We start from the raw sequence: 21,685 nt of genomic DNA, 5'->3' as shown, positions 1-21,685 counted from the left end.
CTGTGAGGGCACAGGTCAGGATCTGAACCCAGGTCTTTTCCAAGACGCCCAGTTTCCTCCTTCACAGAAGGGGAGGTTGAAGCCAGAGCTGGGAAGCAGCTCCACACCCGGGGGCAGAGCAAGACTCCGGGCGGACTCACTCGTTAACAAGCGAGCACTGAGTTAGGATATGGGGACAAGGATGAAACAAGGACAGAGGCCGCAGCCCCACCACCTTCCCACCTCTGCTCTGGCCCCGGAACCCACACTTCGCCTGCAGCCGGAGGCTCAGCCTCGCTTTGAGCCATGTCACAGCTGTTATTATTCACCAAGTGATGCAGTGACCCCGGCGGGGTGAGCCTGGGGCACATGGCCTGGGGGCCTGTAGCTCCTGGGTCCTGTCCTCCGAGCCACCTGGGCCCACCCATGCCTGCGGGGATTGGGGAGTCATGCCCGAGGCCAGCAGGAGCTGGCAGAAACTCTTCCGGCTGGCACAGCCTCTGCCCAGGGCCAGCCAAGTGCGGGCTCCTGACCTGGCCTGGGCCAGCAGCGGCAGAGGTGGAGGGACCGGAAGTTCCAGTGCCCAATCCTGCAGGGGTGTCACAGGGGGCAGGGCAGGTCCCAGCTTCAGGAAGGAGCCTTCCCTTTCAGCTGCCCACCCTGACCTCCTGCTTCACTGGCCTCAGGAATCAGAGCAAGGGCCTCGTCCAGGGCCTGCAGTGCCAGCTCCTGAGGCCAGCTGGGCCCTGCATACCTCCAAGGGGCTAGAGTTGGACAGCACTGAGGGCCACCTCGGGAACAGTCCTGGGGCTGGGAGAGGGGCAGAAGGGAGGGATCCTTCCCATGGAGGAAGCTGCCCTCCTGCCACTTCAGCATCTCAGGTCTGCCTCTCCCCTTCCCTGAGGCCACCACCCTACCCAGAGCCTCCCTCTGCACCCAGAAGGCATGAAGGCTGCAGCCCACCGCTCCCCCCTCTCCCCTCCACACCCTGCAGCCCACCCTTCCCCTGCAGCCAGAGGTCCTTCTCAAGTGCACCTTGCAACCCCTTGCACTCAAGTGCATGCAGTGATTTATTTAGCCGAGGTAGTGTCTAGAAGTTAGTTAGGTGAGTTCTCACTGTGTGCCAGGCTTGGCACTTGTACTCTCTCTCTGAATCTACACACAGCCCTTTGAGGTTGACACTCACGACCCCTACTCTGGAGTTGAGAAAACGAGGGCACAGAGAGGTTAAGTAATGTGGGCAAGAAAGCCACACACTAGTAAATGGCTAAGCCAGGATTTGAGCCCCACTGGCCCAATTCTCCAATTCCAGAGCTCTGCCACCTCCCTCAACTCTTCCAGGTCTCACCCATCCAGGCCAGGGCACTCGCTCTGGCCCCACTCCCAGCCTTCTTTCAGTCCCTCTCCTGCCACGGGGCCTTTGCACATGCCACGCGGTTCCCTCGTCCTGGGCAAGTAACTTCTCCCTACGTCAAGTCTCAGTTTAAATGGCACTTCCGGGGGACGCTGTCCCTGACCACCTAATCGGAGTTTAGTCGCCAGCATTCACTCTCACAGCACCCACTTCTTGCCCTTCACAGCACATCCCACGACTTGGAGCTTCAGGTTTGTGTCTTCACTTGTTTAACAAGTATCTCCCGGAGCAGACATGGGGCTTTCGCGTCTGTTTCATTCACCTCTGAGCCAACCGCATCTGGCAGAGTCCAGCACATCAACATCATCATCACAGCATCCACTGTCCGTCCATTACGGACCACATTCCAGGTACCAGGCCAAGCACTTTTCCCACTCTATCTTACTTAATTCTCAGAAAACCTCTCAGAAGCAGACACTGGTCTACCCATTTTACATATGAAAACACTGAGCTGCTCAAGAGAAAGGCCAGGACAAGCACCGACAAAGCCTGAGTCCACAGTGGTTCTAACCAGGGAGCAGGGCTCCTCTCACTTGCAAGCTGCTTCACGCATGTGCGTTGGATGAAGAGACAGCAGGGCAGCCTGCAAGGATGTGGGCCAGAGGGACCAGCCTGAGCCCAGGTGGGAAGCAGGAGGCACAGACCACAGTGTGAAGGAGAGAGGATGCTGGCAGAGATGGGTAGAGTCATAGGGGGAAGTCCACACATCTCCGAGGTTTGGACTTGACCCTGCAGACTTCCCAGAGCCCCTGAGGGTTTGGGGGCGGGACAAGGGCCACAGGCTTTAGGAAGCTCACCCCACACCACAGGGGACAGCAGGCTGACTGCTCCCTTTGCTGGAAGGTACTAGAGTCCCAGAGGCTTCCGTGGTGAGGCCAGTGGTGGGTTGATCCTATGTCGGGGGTGGGGCACTGGCCATCTGCAGTGGACGCCTGGACCCAGCACCCTACTTAGAGAGGTCTGCACGCGGACCAGTGCACAGAATGACGCTGTGGAGAAATTTAACTGATTGGCCGCTTGCCTGGCCCGTGGTCAGAGCCGCACTCAGGGCTCAAGCCACCTGGAAAAGTGGCCCAGCCTCAGGTGGACGAGGGAAGGCCCCCTTCCTTCCCATGGCCTGCTCATCCAAAAGCTCCCGGCAACCCCAAGGGAACCAGACCAGGCCCTGCAGGTACCCTGGGATTTGGAGGAAAAACTGCGAAATCAGCAGGCTCCTGAGTGAGCCAGGAGGGTGAGGGGTGCAGGGAGAACCCCACTCCCACGGAAAGCGGGGCTGCCCTCCCAACCGGACTGCCCACCAGTTCGTGCAAACACCTGCCATTCAGATTCGTGGGCTGTGGTTTTTCAAGGATTTGCTTTTCTGAAAGACTTGGAGAATATTCTAGAACAATTAAATATAGCTCCTGTGGAAGCTGTTCCATTTCCATGCCTATATTCATTCAACAAACATTCTCCGAAGGCTTGCTCAGTGCCAGACACTGGCGGACACATGCCTCAGTCCCTGCTGGGAAGGCAGGGGGCAGGGGAGGAGTCAGACTTGGGAGGAGCTGGGCATGACACGGGGTGACAGGGGTTGAGATGGCGGGGGCCCTGGAGCTACAGGGACAACAGGAGGGACACCTAACCAGCCAGAGAGGAGCGGTCTTTAGTGGTTAGGGACTCCATCTACATGTCATAGGGTGCGGTGCTGAATGGCGCTGAGTGGTAGGCAACAGCTCAGACTGCAAGGGCCGTGGCGGGCAATGCCTGTGCGCTGCAGGCAGCTGGGAGCCATCGACAGCTTTGGAGCAGGGGAGTGACTCGATCTGATTTGATGGCCTGTGGCCAGCTTGGTGCATATCAGCACAGGCCTTGAGCCATCGCAGAAATGCATGCATTGGGACAAGGCCGAGTGGGTAATGTGGTCTCAGTGCAGTGTTGCATAATGCCCCGTGGCCCCCCGCCAGCCCTTTGAAAACAAATGCTTAGGTCATCCCCAGAGCAAGCCAAAAATTAGAGAGGGCTCCTCTGTGTGCCCAGAAGAGACTGAGGCTGAGCTGGAAAAGAAAACCCAAAGGAAAAAACCCAGAACATTTCCGATGGCTGGGTCTCCTGGGTCTGGTGGGAAGCACGACTTCAGCCAGGGGCATCAGGGGCTGGGGGAGGGGACAGTAACAGGACAAGGTCCTGGCTGATGGCCAACGCCCCCTGGACAGGAAGAAGCGAGTACAAGGTACCAACAGCACTTAACACCCCACCTTGTAAAGGTCACTGATGGGCCCAGCAAGACGTAAGATGAGGGCACCGGCCTGCCAGCATCTCCCCTGCCAGAGGGGTGGAGAGCAGGGGTCTGGACACCAGGCGTGAGCAGAAGGTAGCCAGGGAAAGCATCACCACCTAGGCCGCAGCTTCCTCTGCTCGCCTCTCCCACCCGTGCTCCTCCCACACGAGGTGATGCCCTGCCGACAGCATTCCCCATCTCAGCTCCATCTTCTCTTCTGATGCCTTTACCATGGGACTCTCGGGACACCCTGAGAAGCAAACAAAGCAGCCAGTGGCCTGTCTTCAGCAGCAGGTCCAAGGGTTTCCGTCGCCAGCCACCGGAGACCTCAGAGCCAACCTCGTCCGCGGACTCACCTCCCACTCAGGAGTTAAAGCCCAGACAGGGAAGGGAAACCTGCCCGAGGGGTCGGAGCTGACCACGTGGCTCCAGATCACATACCAGGACATGTGGTAGCTGACCATGGCCGAGGGCTCAGAGAGCTGTCCCTGTTACAAGGGGTGTACAGGCGGAATCTGCAAGGCCTCTGAACAGGCTGCCAGGAAGTCCCTTCTACCCCAGAAGTCTGGGCTTCACGTTCCCTAGGCCTTCAGACACATGTTAAATCAGGCACGCAGCCACACCCCCCTTCTCCATCATCTTCCAATGACTGGTCTAAGTGTGGCCACAGGATCCACCCCTGGCCAATGAGGGAGAAGCAAAAGTTGCTGGGTGGGGCTTCCAGGAAAGTTTGTTCAAAGGGCAATCTCAGCTGGCATACCCCTTCTGACCTTTAGCCCACCCTTCTTCTTCCTGCCTGGAACATAGATATGATCAACATGGGTACAGATGACAACACGTAAAGAAGACCAAGCAGGAAAATCAAAGGAACTGGGAGCCCAGATGGCCCTGGACAGAGTACCGCAGACACTAGCACGGTCACTCCCTGATGTTCCACCCAGACATCCCCTGGGAACTCCACGTCCTCCGGTTGTCTCCAGGTCAGCCACATCTCAACACAGCCCACATCGATGCTCGTGACACCAACACATTACTCAGCGAGCCCTTCTTGTGCAATTTAGTGCCAAACACTCTACAATAGGAGTTATAACATTTGACATGTTTTCTTTTTGTCCTTTACCCTAGGAAACTCCATGTAAATTTGAACTTCTATCATGGCCATCATGAGAGTTAATATACGTGAAACACACCCACACAGCCCAGATTCCTGGACCTTTGTACCTTATTTTTAGGCATTTTGTTATAAGCAATATCAAAACCTTACTAGAAGAGAGAGGGTAAAAATAAGCTCAAAACATGTGTGTATACATATATATATACACACACACACACATACACATACACACATATATAACAAATGCTAATAAAAGAAAGCAGGCACAGAAATAATATCAGGAAAAAAAGAACCCAAAAGGCAAAAAATATCAAACACAATAAAAAAAAAAGCATGTTTTATAAAGGCAAGCTTATCTCCACACCAAGAAGCAATGAGAAACACGAACCTTTATGCATCTAACCAGATAGCTTCAAAATACATAAAACTAAAATTGACAGAAATACAAGGAGAAAGTGACAAACCACAGTGATGAAGCACTGAAAGAGACACTAACAATCTCTTTCAAAAATAAAGTAGACCTAATAATAATGACAATCAGACAATCATAAGGCAAGGGCACAAGCAGAGATGTCTACAGAGCTACAGGCAGCTGAAGGAAATGAATGAGGTGACCTGATGTGATGGTGGGGACTGTGGCAAACCGGACAGAGCACGTGCTCCATTAAAGGCATGAGAGTTAACAAAATAATGATCATTTAAAACAGTATAGAATCGCAGGCTGACTTAGCCAATAATCACTAGTTTCAACCCTTGAAAAGGCTGTGAACAACATAATAAACAAGTTTGACTTAGATTTATATAGAATTTCATGCACAACAAAGAGATAAGTTCTTTTCAAATATACGTGGAACGCTACAAAAAGTAATCATTGAGCTACAAAGAAAAGTACAGTAAATCTTAGAATATAGAAATTATGCTTTAGAAATGTGCCTACAGATAGTGGACACTCAATAAACATTAGCTCTCTTAAACTTTCGGAATGCAATAGCTAACAATTTTCTCAACAACTTGAGGGCGATTATTATTATTATTTATTATTCCTATTATTCCTATCATTATCCTCAATTTTATAGATGGGAAAAGCCCAAGGTCACAGTTAGCAAATGCCCAAGAAAGAATAATACCCAGGAAGTCTGGCTCCAAAGCTTATGCTTATAACCAACTATGCTAACTTTATGTGTGTGTCTGTGTGTGTGCATAATTTTAAAACACATACACACACTTCAAATAATTCTTGGATTAAAGAAAATACTAATTTTCAAGTTATTTACAAATAAGTGATAATGAGAGACCTATGGGATATAGCCAAAGTGGCACGCAGAGGAACATGTATAGCCTTTGATACATTTATTTAAGAAACAGAAACTGTCAGTGTGTGAAGGGCGGAAAAGAAAAATAAAACTAAAGAATGTAAAGTAAGTATTTAATAAATACAAAAGCAAAAATCAGTAAGATAGATAACCTTACTATACTATAATAAAACCAAGAGCTGGTTCTTTTGAAAGATCAATATATGTTGGCAACTAATTCAAAATATTTTCAAGCAATGTAACGGCCAAAGGGAACTTGTGAGCAGGCCAGAGCCTGCATAGGAGCCAATTTATCCTCTTCTACACAGCAACCTGCTGGAAGCTGTTACCTGGAAGTGGGGCTAAGGGGCTAGACTGTGACAAGAGACTTCAGCTTTTACTTCATGTTTTGTTCAAATATATACTAAGGTAGAGGTTAGAAGTATAATAAACCCCCAAACACAAATAATCAAACTTCAGTAATTAACAACCTATGGCCAATCTCATTTCATCTAAACCTCCACCCACTTCCCCTGCAATTCAGATAATTTTGAAGCAAATCCCAGACATTTCATCTCATCTCTAAACGTTTCAGTATATATCTCTAAAAGATAAGGACTCATTTATTATATATAACCATAATAAAATAATCACACCCAAAACTTAACATTAGTATGTATGTGTGTTTCATTACAGAAGTACTACATGCTACCTGTTAGAAAATTCAATTAAGAAGTTTAAAAGAAGCACAGTAGATCTCATATACCCCAAAACATGCTGAAGGATCACCCGGAGTGTACAAATGGGGACACTGAGCCTGAGGCCAGTGAAGGGGTTTGCCCACCGTCTCCCAGCCAGTAAGAGGTGGAGCAGGGATTTGAGCCCGGGCCTCTTGATGACACATCCCAGGCTGGGTCCGCTCTACCGTGGCAGCCTTTTGACCCAACATATAACCAGATTTTGAAAATAATGATAGGATAATGAATACATCGGGGCAACAACAGCTCCTTGGCCGTAAGGATATACGCTCACACTCTTACATGTGATAGGGCAGAGACCAACATTTATGGAGGGAATTCTGCACGACAGGCCTGGATAGGTACTTTCATTTCCATTGTTCTGCTCTTAGCAGTCCTAAGAAGATACCATGGGCTGAATTGTGTCCCCCAAATTCGTATGTTGAAGTCCCAACCCCCCACCTCAGAATGGGACCAAATTTGGAGATGGGGGTATTTAAAGTGGTGACTAAGTTAACATGAGGTCAGTAGGGTGGCCCTAATCCAGTGTGACTGATGTCCTTATAAGAAGAGATTAGGACACAGACACCCATAGAGGGACAACCATGTGAAGACACAGAGAGAAGGTGGCCATCTCTAAGCCAAGGAGCGAGGCCTCAGGAGGAACCAAACCTGCCAACACCTTGATCTCAGACTACTGGTCTCCAGAATTGCAAAAATATAAAGTTCTGTTGTTTAAGCTACCCAGTCCATGGTGCTTTGTTATGGCAGCCTGAGCTCGATACAGAGGTAGATGATACACTGTCTATTTCACAGATAAGAGAACGGCACATCTTAGAGCTATGAAATGGGCAGCATTTGAACCCAGATGAGAGTCCAGAGCTATGCTCTCTCCACTGCACCAGGCAGCTAAGCACGGAGAGCAGGAAAGGCTCAGCAAGGGGCGTGGACAAACTGTTGGTCAGCCAAGAGGATGAGCAGACTGCACCCCTGCCTTGGCCTCATCGTGGGCAGGTGTATCTCCTGCCCTCACGCTCTGGACTTTGTCATGTGACTTGCCTCAGACAACGGTTACGTGGAAGAAATGACAGCACGGTAGCAGGGTCATGGCATAAGACACCTCACTTGCTTTCACTGCCCTCTTGCACCTCTGCCATCACCAAGAGGAAAACACACAGTGGCTTGGAACAGAGCTGCCCCGTCAGCTTCAGACCAGCAATGAGAAAAAAGCTGCCCAGCTGAGTGCTCTGGAGCGGTCAAGCCCATGTGAGCCACAGTCTGTGAACAATAATAAATGGTCATTGTGTTAAGCCTCTATATTTGTGGGTGATTTGTTACACGTCACTAGCTAACCGATACAGAAGGTCAAAAGAAGCAGTATATAATGAAACAGTAACAAGCACAGGCTCTGAAGTCAGACTGCCTGGGTGTAACTCCTGACTCTGACATTATTTTGCTGTGTAACCTTGGGAAAATTGCTTGATCTCTCTGATCTTCCATAGCCACATCTGTAAAATGGGAATACATGAAAATATCTATCTGATAGGGTTGTTGAGAGGATGAAGTTAACTGAGATGGTTATCTGTAGAAAAACAAAACCCCATGAGTGATAGCTCTACTGTTGTGACAGGGACTAGAGACTAAGCTTGTCCTGGGGTGCTCTGGTCAGCCTGACCAAGACAAGCAGATGACAGACCTTTCGTCTTCTTTTGTTTTAACATCAGTCCCACATCTGCCTTTCCCTACTAATTTAGTGAGGCAGTGAGCTCCCTGTCACTGGAGGGTCAAGCAACGATGCCATCCTGAAAGGGTAGAACCAGATGACCTTTGAATCCTGTCAGACAATAATCACCGAGGCAGGTCTTCTGCCCTGTATCCAACCCATGATCCCAGGAAGGTGAACAGTGGTATAAAGAAGAGAATGTTGGGCTTGAGGGCAGAAGACCTGGGTTCAAGCCCCAAACTCCACTGTGTGACCTTGGGAAGCCACTGGACGTGTCTGGCCTCGCTGGTATAACAGCGTTAATCCTAACCATGCCTATTTCACAGGGTTGTTATGTGGATGAGAGATGGTAGTGGATGGGACCCTGCTTTGTGAACTAGATAATAGCAGGGACAAGCAATATCCATGTCCATAGAGTCCTCTATAGAGATGTCACTCCAGGCTTATTGAGGGAAAAGCCCTCCACCTCTGAAGTTACGTCTTTCGCTAGCTTGGGGTGGGCAAGTACATGGCAGGCACATTGCCATTGTCCATTCTATACCCATGGCACACATGACTAATCGATCACAGCACTCCTCCCCACTGGAGCTGCTTCTCAGCTCAGAGTTCCCGTGACCAAGCCAACTGGCTGGACCAGAACCGATCAGGCAAAACCTCCGATCCTGGGAGCCAGACCAAGGCCCACTGGCTCCCCTGCCTCCACCTGGTCCCGGGGTTTCCAGGAGATTGTGGGTTCCAGGTGTCAACTGCCCCCACAAGACTCCCTTGGACTAGCTGAGTCTGGGATGAGGATGGGTTTTCACAGCTGTGGACACCATCCCTCTAACCCCACATGACCTGGTCTAGGCCACATAAAGATTGCTAAGAGAATGTTCTAAAATAGTAAGAACATCCAAAAAATGTCTTCAACAGTGCTGAGGGCTCTGCGCCATACGCTGCTGTTTACAAGACAACACACAACACGGCCAGGTGCTCGTGCCCTCTGACCTGGGAAGCCCACCAGCATAGCAAACCCTTAAGTAATAACCCAGCAGAATCCACACACACACACACTCAATAAAGCACTACCTATAATTGGCAAAAAAAAAAAAAAAAAAAAAAAGGAAAGACACATTAAAACACTATAAATAGAGAAGTGGTTAAATAGATGATCATACATTCATTTAGTGGATATGGAGCTGTGAAAATATATTTCCCTTAAGACTGCGGAAACACAAGGTAATGTTTGATATAAACTTAAAGAGAAAAAGACTCTGAAATGCCTAGACACCAGGGGGGCCTACCAATACCTATCTCCACTCCTTCCTCACCTTCAGAACCCATTTGGCTTGAAAAGCAACATGCTACATTTTCCCAGACTTCCTTGCAGATAGAGTTGGCTATAAGACAAAGTCCTGGCCGATGACGTGTAAGTAGAAGTCCTTAGGTGGACCATACAGGCAAGCTGTTTAGAAAGGAGCAGGCTCAGCTGATACATGCCTTTGTCTTTTGTTCTTTTTTCCTGCCAGGAAAGGATGCCGGAGGTGATGCTGGAGTTAGGGTAGCCATCTTGGAACCATGAGGCACCAGCCTGAGAACTAAAGCCAAGCTAAGACGGCTGAGCAGAAAGATTGAAGGAGCCTGAGTCTCTGAAGGCATCGTGGAGCCACCTGTCAGCCCATCTACCTGCCCCAGACTCCTTCATTGCTGTTTGGTCCAGTCACTGTTACCTGGGTTCTCTGCTACTGGCAGCTGAACGAAGTCCCTTACAGATTCATCCTGATGAAAGGATAAAAACAGTGAGCACAGTTGGGCAACGAGGAGAGTGGGAACATGAAAAGCTAAAGCCATTCCTGCATGTGACCACGAGACCACAGGGGAGTGGTGGGGACTTTTCTCACCTCTTTATAAAACGACCTCTGCCACGGCTCACTACTTCCCCTTTTCTATGATGTAGGAGCTACTTTGTGAACCTACACACACTGGGCATCCAGTTCGTCGGCGTTCGAATCCCTCTAAACACTTGTCCCAAATAGATGCTAGACCAATTGTGCTAACTGCCAGGGCCCCTCAGCACTCGGGGTGCAAAGAGGTCTTTATCTCCCCGGAAATGGCGCTCACACTGGGAAACCCTTCATTACGACCAGACTCAAAGGGAACATTCCCCCGCAGCCTGCAGCAGCCCTGGGCGAGGCCCTTTCCTGGGGCGCAGACGAGACTCCTGGTTAGAGCCCAGCCAGGCCAGCCCTGCGTCACGAGCAGTCATCTCCCACCAGAGTCCAAGAGAGAAAAGGTCCCGACACTGCAGGTGCAGCCCGTGGGACACCGAGCTGCCTCCAGACGTACCTGGGGCCTCGCCGCTGGGCTGGAGCAGGAACCACACCCTCCGTGCTCCCTGACACACAACAACGCTGCCTAGAGCTTCTGCGTGAGGTGGGGAAGGCAAGCGCCCTCCTACGGTTCCCCCCAACACCTCCAAGCTCACCCCACCTGCCCAGAGTGAGCGAGCTCGCCTCAGCCCCACCTGGGCTCCCACCCCCCATCCATATGGGACTGTGCCTGAAAGCTCAACGCCAGAGTCACCTCCCTCCCGACATGTGGCTGGGAGGCCTCCTCTGGGCAGGAGGAGGGGGCAGGGAGAGGGAAGGGACCCACCTCCCAGGCACTGACTGCGCACACGCACACGCACACGCCACACCGCTCGGCCCCCTCTGGCCATGATTCGGAAGGTGGCTTTTTCTCCTAGTCCGCAGAAGAGGCTCCGGGAAGGGAAGTCACCAGGCCAGGGGACATTCTGCACTTCGGGGAATATCTGGCAACGTCTAGAGACATTTTTATTTGTCACTACTGGGTGGGGTAGGGGGTTGCCACTGGCAACCAGAGGATGGAGACCAGGGATGCTGCTCCGTGTCCTGTGATGCACAGGACAATCCCCACTGCAAAGAGGTGTCCAGCCCCTAATATCAGTGGTGCACGGGGAGAACCCTGCCCCAGCCCGAGGCCACCCAGTGACCAGAGCCGGGGCCCTGCGTACAGCCCGCGCTCTTTGCAGCCCTCACGCCAGGATCCTCACTGTGGGTCATGAGCAATCACGGTCTCCTGCCCACGGAAGTGGGGACACTGCCAGTGGGCACCACGGAAGTACCTAATGGAATCCCCAAGAGTCAGCAGGTAGATCCTCACCAAGCTCCCCTGTGCACGAAGGTGTGGGAGAGGGACAGCAAGGGGGGCAGGCGTGCACACGGGGAGGGTCCAGGGAGCAGCTGTGCCCAACCTGGACACCTCAGGGCTGCAGCTCCCAAAGCGGCTGCCGGCGCCCGGCTCTGCCCCTCACTCCCAGCAGGCCTCACCCGCCCTTGAAACCCACAGCACCCCAGATGTGTGCCACCCTGCACGCCTCCAACACATGGCCAACAGGGACCAAAGACACCACTTTGGTGTCTTCACGTTTACTGAAGTAAACGCGTGCTTCACGTTTACTGACATTTTGGTCCCTGAGTATAACATCTTGTTCCTGACGGGCCATCGGGGGGTCAATCATCAAACACCTTCTGGGGCCCGGTATGTGCCAGGCGCTCGGGACACTGGGATAAAAGGCCTGAGCCCAGCCCTCAAGCGCCTTTCATGTGAGCAGACCTAGCACAGTGCAGGCCCCTGCTGTCACCTACTGACCAGCGTCCAGAGGACAGACACGAGTACAGTCTCAGCATCTTGTGAGTGCACGGGGCCAGGCTGGGTGGAGGGGACAGCACAGGCAAGGTCCCAGGTGGGAACTGCCCGGCAGTGGTGTCCCAGGGGGCGTGGGGAGAGGTGGAGGGAGGTCTGGGGGCCCACAGGGCGGGAGGGGCAGGCAGGGCGCAACAGGGCGGAGGGCTGGGCGCCATGACAACACACTGAACGCCTCAGCCCCGGGCAAACGCCTGGTGATGCTGCCCGCTGGGAGCCTCTCACCTTCCTGTACCTCACGTCTGGCAGGGCTGGTGACAGCCCAAGGCTGTTTCACAGGTGGGTGTCTCTTCCCACCAGATGCCGGACAGACTCACACGAGCCCGTCACTAGCGATGGCCTTGGGGACCGAGATCACACATCTAAGGCGTGGGAGTGAGAAGCTCCCCATTTGGCAAGACGGGTCCCTAACCTGCTGTCCTCCCTTAAAACCAACAGCTGAAGTTCAAAAGGCCAGGCCTCTGCCCTGCACCTGCCCAGTGGCCCCGAGGCTCATCCGAGCGGGAAGATGGCCCCAAACCACTCAGTTCAAAGTCCCCCCAGCTCTCAGGGCCGAGCGCGCACCTCGGCCGCCGGCCGGTGCCGAGTGGCCCTGGGGACTCAGTTGCCCCCTGTGGAGGCTGTGGAACAAACACATGCCCGGGGCACCCTGCAGGAGGCGTGGTGGGCCCGGCTCTGACCCGAGAAGTTGGGGTGCAGGGGTGTCGGTGGTAGAGGAAGATGGTGGCGTGGGGCTGCAGGGTGGAAGGCGGCCTCCCGGAAAGCCATATTTTCCCAACAGGCCTGGGTCGAGAAAACCTACTGCCCAGGGTTGGACCCCACAGCTCCAGAGGCCCCCGAGGCCCCCAGCCTGGCATCCCACCACGGGAGCCTCCTTCCGCTGGATGTCAGAAGCGTTTCCATCTCCGGGGTTGCTCTCTGAGTACAGAGTGGGCATGGGGCAGCCCCACCATGGTCAGGGCCACGGCACCCAGCAGGGGCGGGGGCTGAAGACAGACAGGGGATGGGATGTCCCCCGGGGGGGAGGGCGGGAGAGCAGGGCTGGGAAGCTGCAAATGACGACTCTCCAATTTGCCAAGAGCCGGCGGAGTGCAAGGAGGTGCGAGGCACCTGGCAACCACTGTCAACACAGCGGAGCCCCGGGGCTGTGACAGGAGGCCTTTCACGGTTGTTCTGGCACGTTCTCTGATGCTCGAGAGCCACCAAGCTCTACGTCCCCATTTCACAGATGAGAAAAAAGCCCCAGGCTAAAGGGACGTGCCTAGGATCAGGCCTCCAGGACAGGCAGATGTGAGCAGTCCTGCCCACGGCTACGGGACTGCCGGTGATCTGCCTGCCGCCCCCTGCCCCGAGTCCCTTGGGCTCAGGCTCTGGAGGCAAGCAGCGCCATGACCCGCTCCTGCGGACACAAGACCAAGGCCAGAGGTAGGGCCTGGCCCCGGCCCCCTCCGCTCTCCATACGCCCAGCCCAGCACGCCCCTTGCCACCCAAAGGCACCTGCACCCTCACGCCAGCCACAGCTCATCCACCTCTGGTCTGGCGCCATCCTTCACCTCACTGCCACCCAGGGCTCTTCCCAGGGCTGGGGACACGACGAGGGTGAGGGCAGTTCAGGGCAAGCCCACCGCACGGGGCAGCCCTGCCTTTGAGCAGCTGTTTCCCGGCCAGGCCCGTCATCGCTCAGGACCCCAGGAAGGAGCACGGTGGCGGAGGTGGCTGAGGGCTACAGCCGGTCATCAGCTGGGGACCCCCTGCTTCTCCCGGGCCCAGGGGCAGACATCTCACAGCATCCCGGCAAGCCGGGCCAATGCATTCACAGACACTCCTAAATTTTCTCATCTTCCCCTGCTGCAAATTTTTCCATCAACCATCCCTTCTTCTCTGGGTCCACAGCACATAGCTGTTTTTGCGCTCCGAGATCAACGTCAGGGCCTGGATTCACCCCAGTCCAAGACAGAGAATAAGAGAAGTTCACATGAGCCAGAAGCTCGAAACATGTCAATGCAGGGAGGGGGCTGCCCAGAAATGCTGGGGTACTGACTGGGAGCATGAACAAAAGTATAGTGCAGACCAGGGGAGGTGAGAAAATTCTCTGCTCTCCCTGTGTGATCAGACCCGACTTGGAGAGCACACTGTGTGCACCAGAGCTGCTCAGAGGAGAGCGGCCAGCTTACAAAGGTGTTATCAAAAGAAACTCAGGGGCCCTGGGGCCATCTCCAAATTCCCAAGACTGTTACGGGACAGGAAGTGAACCAAGCTCTACTCCACCCTTCTGCTGGAGAACTGTACGCCACAGGGTGGGTGCCTGCAGCTTAGAAGGGAGAACCTTCTACAGACGGAGGTCCCAGAGTTGGGACAGGCAGAAGGGAACTTTGAACAAAATCCCTTAAGGAAATGAACACCAGACCCCGCCCCTGCTCCCCGTCCATGGGTGGCCTGGAGGAGGATATCCCCGGGGTGGAGGGGAAGATTCTCAACCAGTCTCTCACGTCCCAGATTCCACTGCCCATGGACTCTTTTTTTTGGCTGCATCGAGCCTATGTTGCTGCGCACGGGCTTTGTCTAGTTGCGGTGAGCAGGAGCTACTCTTCGTTGTGGTGCACGGGCTTCTCACTGCGGTGGCTTCTCTTGTTGTGGAGCACGGGCTCTAGGCGCACGGGCTTCAGTAGTTGTGGCGCACAGGCTCAGTAGTTGTGACTCATGGGCTCTAGAGTGCAGGCTCAGTAGTTGCGGCGCACGGGCTTAGTTGCTCCACGGCATATGGGATCTTCCCGGACGAGGCAGCGAACCCGTATCCCCTGCATTGGTAGGCGGATTCTTAACCACTGCGCCACCGGGGAATTCCAGGGTCCTTGCCTCCTAACTCCCTCCCAGAGCACTGCCAAGACCAGGCGTTACATTCGTCTCCTCCGGCATTTTCCCTGGTCCTCTGGCGCGGCTGGTGTGAAGACAGTGCGGGGCTGCTCCGTGTTCTGACTCACAGAGGCAGGTGCCCGGGGCTGCCCACCTGTCCATCCTAGCTCCCCAAGCCCATCCCACCCTGGACCACTCCACACACCTCCCACTCCAGACTCACCTGCACTCTGTGTGCTGAGTTCCCTCTCCTTTCCTGGGCCTGGGCCTCCGAGTTCCACTTTCTAAATGGAGACCTTCAGGCCACTCCTCAGGTGACCACCATAGAGACTGGCCAGCCCTTTAAGAGAAGACCCCCCCCCAAGTACACACACCCCCTTCCACATGGAAGCCCACAGGTCAAAACTTCACACAATAACCTCAACGTTCATCTAAGTACACACACTTCATCACGTGTGAAGTGATGAGCTCCCTGTCACTAGACGCGTTCAAGAAAAGGCTGGCTGATGAGGCAGGATCGTGGGTGCTGGTGATGCTCTGTTTCTTGATCTGAGTGCTGGCTGCAGGGCAGGGTTTGTTTATCGGAATCACTGAGCAATACACTTGTGACACGTGCGCTTCTCCACACGAACATTCTGCTTTCTGAAAAATTAGAAGTGACTGGGATCGGCTGACCATTTGGCAGGAAGGAGATGAGGCTGGAACAACGTGAAAATCGCCCTCCATCGAGGCGTTAACACTCACTGAGCCCTGCCAGGGATGCCGTGCACCCACCCTAACCTGCCCATGGGAGGAACTGGGTAACATCCCACTGACGGAGGAAAGACGAACGATGCACGGAGCCAAGTGAGTGCTCCGAGCAATGAGGAGTGAGCGAATGAGTAAGTGAACGACAGCACAGAGGGAAGAATGGACGGATGCGGGGATGTGTGGAGCCTGACATACACGCGCAGGGAGGGCTGGCTGAGGGGCAGTGTGGGGGATGGATGGGTGCAGGTGCGAACGCAGGTCCACAGGGGAAGAGATGTACACGGAAGCCTGGCTCACCTCCCGCTCTGACCTCCCCGGACTTAGCAGATGAAAGTCCAGGCCATCCGGAGAGAGCAGGTGAAGGCAATAGATGTCTGCACACGGGGTCTCCTGTGGTCCCCGCTGTCTCAGAGCCCTCAGCGGGGTGTTTCATATGCCTCGGGAGAGCCGTCTCTCTCAGGTCACCCCGAGTCAAGGAACCCACCCCTTTGCCTCCCCCAGGACATCTATAAATAGGCCGTGCTTGCTGGAGGGCCAGGGCCACGTCGAGCAAGGCCAGGTCCGGGCAGGCCTGGGAGGAGCTGAACACGGCACCTTGTGCTCCTGCACCCGACCAGCTGCCATACTGAAAGTCACAAGGAGACCCCAGCCCTCCCGTCCAGCCCACGGTGTGCTGGGTGGCCGGGTCCTTCACCTGGGCCTGGCTGAGCAGCTTTCCTGAAGCGTGAAGGTAAAGGGAGAAGCAGAAAGACACAGATGGAACATTCCACAGGCCCATCCCTGGCTCCTGGGTGGAATCCATCTTTGGAGCCTGCGGTAAGGAGATCCCGACTGCAGAGTTCCAGGCCCTCGGCCTCAGTGGGCACTGCCTCCTCTGGGCCTCAGTTTCCCCATCTGTAAATTGGGGCAACACCTCCTCCCGCCTCGGGGGTGACGTGAGTGCGTGTGCGTAGAAGTGGTGCTTCCCTCCTCGGTCCTTCTGGAGGTGACCACTCTGTGCGGGGCTCTGTGCGGGTCCCGCCGGTGCCGGGAGGAGACATGGTTCCTCCAGGGACAGAATAAATGGCAGCAACAATGCTGGAGCTGGGGGCGTGCGGAGCGCAGGGGGCACAGCTCGGGGGCAGTGAGCGGCAGAGGGTAAGCCGTGCCCAGCCCCTGGGCTGTCTGCCGGTGGCTCGGGAACGGTTAACTGAGTTTAGCTGTCCCCACGCTTCACGCTGGACTGCACCCAACTGTTTGGGTTTCCAGCTCCCCTCCTGCCTCAAGGCCAGGCCTTATCTTGTCATCTAGACGGTCCCCAGAGCCCCAGAGGCAGCACAGGCCAGGCAGGGTCTGGCACGCAGCGAGTGTAAACTGTGGATCGAAACCTGCACCCCAGAGCGCGAGAAGGGGACATGGGAGACGCTTTCCACTTGGTGAGAAGTCTGTTCAAGGTCCTGCGGATGAGCGAGAAAAGGGGGTGCCCCACTGCATTCTGGGGCGGGGGACCTTGAGCAGGGAGCCCACAGGAGCGCAGAACCTTCTGGGACTGTGCCCCACCCCCTGCCAGGGACCCACCTCCTGAGCCGGTGCCCTGGAGCAGCCACCCCGCCTTCAGCCGGGCCCAAAGGGCCTGACGTCAGTCTGTTCCTCCTCCAAACAGCAGCAAAAACAAAACGCAGGGCCCTTCTTTCCCTCCTTCCCCTGTGAGGCCCAGGTTTTAAATCGGCCTCTTAGATCCTCCAAATGAGATCTGAATTCTAAGCACAGTTTCCTCTTTAACGATCCTGAAGGTGGTAACTACTTAGAACACAGATGTTAGAGTCGAAAGAGAAGTGTCTGGAGATTCCCGCTGTTGTCAGAAGTAGTCGCTGATGGCGGGACACAATTTTGGCCTCAAGCGCCTCCTGTAGGAAGAGCCCCCGTGTGCTGGGGGTTCCTTCCCACCCAGGCCTTAGCCCTGAGCAGAGCAATTCGGAGTAGGCGCTCTACAGCCACTGGCCGCTGGGACTCCTGACTGCCACCACTCCTACCAACAGCTCAGGAAGGCAGGTGGGAGGGTTTCCAACCCGCCTGCTAATCAGATGGGCACGGCAGGGGATGCAGAAGGAGTTTTCATCTTGAACACGATGGAGAGTTCCGAAGGCCTCGGGCTCGCCAAATTTAGAACGCAACAATACCATCTCCTGGGCAGCAGCTACAAGTGGCACAGACATGAGAAGCAGCGAGCGGGGACGGACGGCACCCAGAACTGGAGCAGCGATGGGAGTGAATCTGCCTTCTTGGAGCCAGTGGGACCTGTGCTCGTCCCTCCTTAGGACAAAGGTGCCTGGGCCTGGGCTCCCGGGAGAGCTGGCCGGCGGTCAGTGTGAGAGCCCGACAAAGCCTCTGACGAAAACGGCGGCCACAGATCCAAGGCAGAGTGGTAATTATATATGTTCTTAAAATCCCGTTCACCGAGTGCGCTACTAACTGCATCCGGGAAGCAGCGTACATTAGCAGAGGGAGTGAGGGTGGTTCCTGCCCCACCTTGGAGACCCGAGCTCAGAGTTGAAGCATGCACGCTCAAGAAACTGCTCAAGGTTAGATTCAAAAGAAGAACGCCCCTGAAGATGCACCCGACTCATTAATATCACTGTCCGATAGGAGGCGGTTCCTTGGAGGGCCTGGCTTGGGGCTGGGTTTTGGTCTAGGCCTAGGAGCACCTTAATTTGCATTTATATTAAAATAGAAGAAAACAAACAGAATTAACTAGATAGGTGCTTGGTTTCCCGTAAATTCGAGCTCTTCAGAGCTAAACAGTTTCCTAGGGCAGAGTCAGGCTTAGCTGATGTCAAAATTCATGGATTCTCACCTACGAAGTGCACACAGCGCTGTACCAGGCGGCTGCAGGCACGAGGGATCCCACTGGCCCTTCAGAGTCACCCTGGCGGGAGGTTGCAGCGTCACGCCCCTTCTACAGGTGGGGAAACAGGCTGGGAGTCAGCACACCACCCTGCCCTTCATGGAACTCAGGTTCCAAGCCCCGTCAGCGGGCTCCAGGTTCAGCATCTTTCGACCACAGGGCAGCTGAGTTAGGACAGTCTTTTCTTCCTAGCCTTACACATACATTCCACCCTCTCTTTCCGGAAAATCAGTTGAAAACTCAACAAAAGAAGTGAGGAATAAGCCAGCACGGTCATCGGCTGCCCCTCCACACGCTCCACCTGGCCACCCTGCCTCAACCCTTCCTCTTTGGAGCCCTAACCGTTAGAGGCATATGCCCAGAACTGCCAATCAGAATCAGTAAACGCAATCGATAAGAACCTTATCAGGTAAATGGAACATCTCTAGGTTTGATTTTAACTCCAACCGTCTCTTCAATGTTGCAGTTCAACTCTTGGGACCGGCCAAAGGTTTCCTGTGCTCATTTCACTACTGGTGGCCAGCACGCTCGCAGATTTCATCTGATTTGGGTCTACGTCACTCAAGGCACTTTAGGGAACGATGAGTTCTTCCCCTCCCCAGGGGTGGTCAGTTTTGGAGGCATATCCCCGGCTCTCTGGCTCTCCCGCAAGCAGGCCCCTGCCCCGCAGGATGGACGCCCTGTGCATGTGTGTCACGGCCACAGCTCACACTGGAAGTGTAAAGAACAGGAACGATGGTTATGACTGGCTGGCCCTTTCAGGAGCTGGAAGCACAGGGTGGGAAAGGAAGGACTTTACTGTGTTTTGGCCCCTGGGCCAAGGACGTGTGGCAAGAGGAGCAAAGCTGGTTCCACAGACAACAGAAGGACAATTTCCTCCTGAAAACATAAAAACCTACACCAATGAATTAAACATTTCAAACAAGATGACTCTCTTAAAAACTCTTTTCAACCAAGAAGGAAAGACAAGCCGTCCTGTGTTGGCGCTTCCTGTTGCATATGGCACTGAGAAATCCTGTTCTTTCGGCACGCAGAGCTTTCCAGAGAAAGAAAAATATCAAGGGGAAAATCAGAGAAGGAGGTCCAGAGAAGTCAGGCAGGAGGAACGGAGAGAAGGATGGGGAAGACGAGGCCTCTTCTCAGGGCACAGGGGCACAGGGGCACAGAGAACTGGAGGGGAGCAAACTAGAGGTGGCCCCGAGCCAATACAGTGGCCCTGACAGGTCCACGGAGGTGGCCATGAGAGGCCGGGTGCCGTGCTGGGACAAGGTGCACACCACAGAGACACCACCCTGCCTCCTGCGGCGTGGGGAGGGCAGCCCCAAATCCACTGGGATGAAGTGACCTGCTCTATTTCCCACAGGTCTCCAAGGGTGATGGACGCAAGTTGCCTGAACCCCTTGGCCTCAGTGGGGGTCCTGCCCTAGGTGCCCACCAGAGGCTGCTTCACGGGCAGCACCTTCGGGCTCAGACCCACAGGAATCCCCAGGGTGTACCAACTGGACTCTCTCCCTGGACCGGAGCTGAACTTCCCCGGCTTCTGGGCAATACGCACACATGCCTTACCCACCGGCACAGCCTGGGGGTGGGCTGGTCCTGCCCCCCCCCCCCACGGGCTCTCCACCGCGCTCCTAGAGCCTCTCACCAGGCCGCCACCGCCCCGCCCCCGCCCCCATCACCAAAGAGCAAACCCTCTCCTCCCAGGGGCCTGGCACGACCAGGTTCCAGCATGGAAGAAGAGGAGCCAGGAGACAGGAGAACTGAAACCTGGGCTCGGAGAAGGCTGGAGGCTGGCGAGGGTCAGCGCCTGCCTCGCTCCGAGAGCCGTCCGCGGCCACCTGAGTCGGTCTCCGCGCCGCAGGTGCCAGGCCAGCCCTCTCCAACTCCCGGAGAGGTAGTAAGTGTAAGGCTTGGAGGCCCGCGCAGCCCAGCCCGCGCCGGGGCGGTGGGTGGGTGGGTGTCTGCTGTGGGATTATTCTTAGCGCTCCACTCTCTTTGCAAAAGTGGCGCCTCCGCCCTCCAGGCTCCGGCACGCTCGCTCCGGGCTCGCACGCCCGGCCCAGACACCGGCGCGGAGGAGGGCACCGGGTGGGGTCCGCGAGGGGTGAGACGGCGCGGAGGCGCAAGAGAGGCGGGGGCTCCCGGAGAGGAGGGGGCGCTGCGGGAGGGGCCCCGGCGACAGGCTGCGTTTAACCCTCGGCGCCCCGCACCCAGCCCTGCGCCGCGCGCTCAGCCGCCTCCCTGGACTCCTCCCGGGACGCGGGGAGCCGGGCGGCGGCGCTCCCAGCCCTTACCTATGGTGGTGATGACCGTGATGGCAAAGTAGAAGGAGCCGGCGAATTTCCACTGGACGCCAGCGCGGTGCGGCTCCGACTGCAGGATCACCAGCTCCAGCTGCCGGTAGTCCTCGCTGCTTATGTTGTACTTGCCCTTGATCCGGACCTCCTCCGCTTTGAGTTTTTCCTCCTCGCGCATCTCGTGGTCCGACTCGAGGGCGTCGAAGACGGCGGCGCCCACCAGCAGGTAGGTGAAGGTGCAGACGATGAGGGACAGAGTCCGCACGTTCTGCCTCTTCATGGCCGCCAGCAAGGAGCCGGCGCGGGGGGCATGTCCCGCAGGCTCGCAGCCGCGCGCGTCCCACTGCAGCGCCCGGCGGCCGCCGCCGCCTCCTCCGCCGCCGCCGCCGCCGCCTCCAAGTTGTAAGCGGCGGCGGCAGCAGCAGCAGCAGCAGCAGCAGCAGCAGCGGGGAGGCGGGGGGCGGGGAGGCTGGGGGGGCCCCCCTCCGCCGGGGCCGCCACAGCCGCCGCCACCGCGAGGCGGCTGGCGGGGCAGGGGCGGCGCGGGCCCGGGCTCGGGCGAGAAGGCGGACAGGCACAGGAGGCTGCTCGAGCGCCGGGGCCAGGCGTCCGGGAGCCCCGACACCCTGCGCCAGACCCGGCCGAAACAGCCCGCCCCACTGCGCAGGGCCATGCAC

General features: G+C 55.5%; 1 protein-coding gene across 1 annotated transcript in view; it reads right to left on the bottom strand.

Annotated features, from left to right (window-relative positions):
• KCNK9 (potassium two pore domain channel subfamily K member 9) overlaps positions 1-21,410 on the bottom strand; it is a 93,154-nt gene extending 71,744 nt beyond the window's left edge. Inside the window, exon 1 of the mRNA XM_029223013.1 lies at positions 21,006-21,410. Within this exon, the coding sequence (XP_029078846.1) occupies positions 21,006-21,288 (283 nt within the window). The 5' untranslated portion in view covers positions 21,289-21,410. The remainder of the gene's footprint in view (positions 1-21,005) is intronic.
• Between the last annotated feature and the right edge of the window lie 275 nt (positions 21,411-21,685).

This window comes from Monodon monoceros, unplaced genomic scaffold (genome assembly GCF_005190385.1).
Source record: "Monodon monoceros isolate NGI ecotype Baffin Bay Population unplaced genomic scaffold, NGI_Narwhal_1 Super_Scaffold_14, whole genome shotgun sequence".
In the NCBI taxonomy this organism is placed as follows: Eukaryota; Metazoa; Chordata; class Mammalia; order Artiodactyla; family Monodontidae; genus Monodon; species Monodon monoceros.
This window is presented reverse-complemented; position numbering and strand designations above follow the sequence as displayed.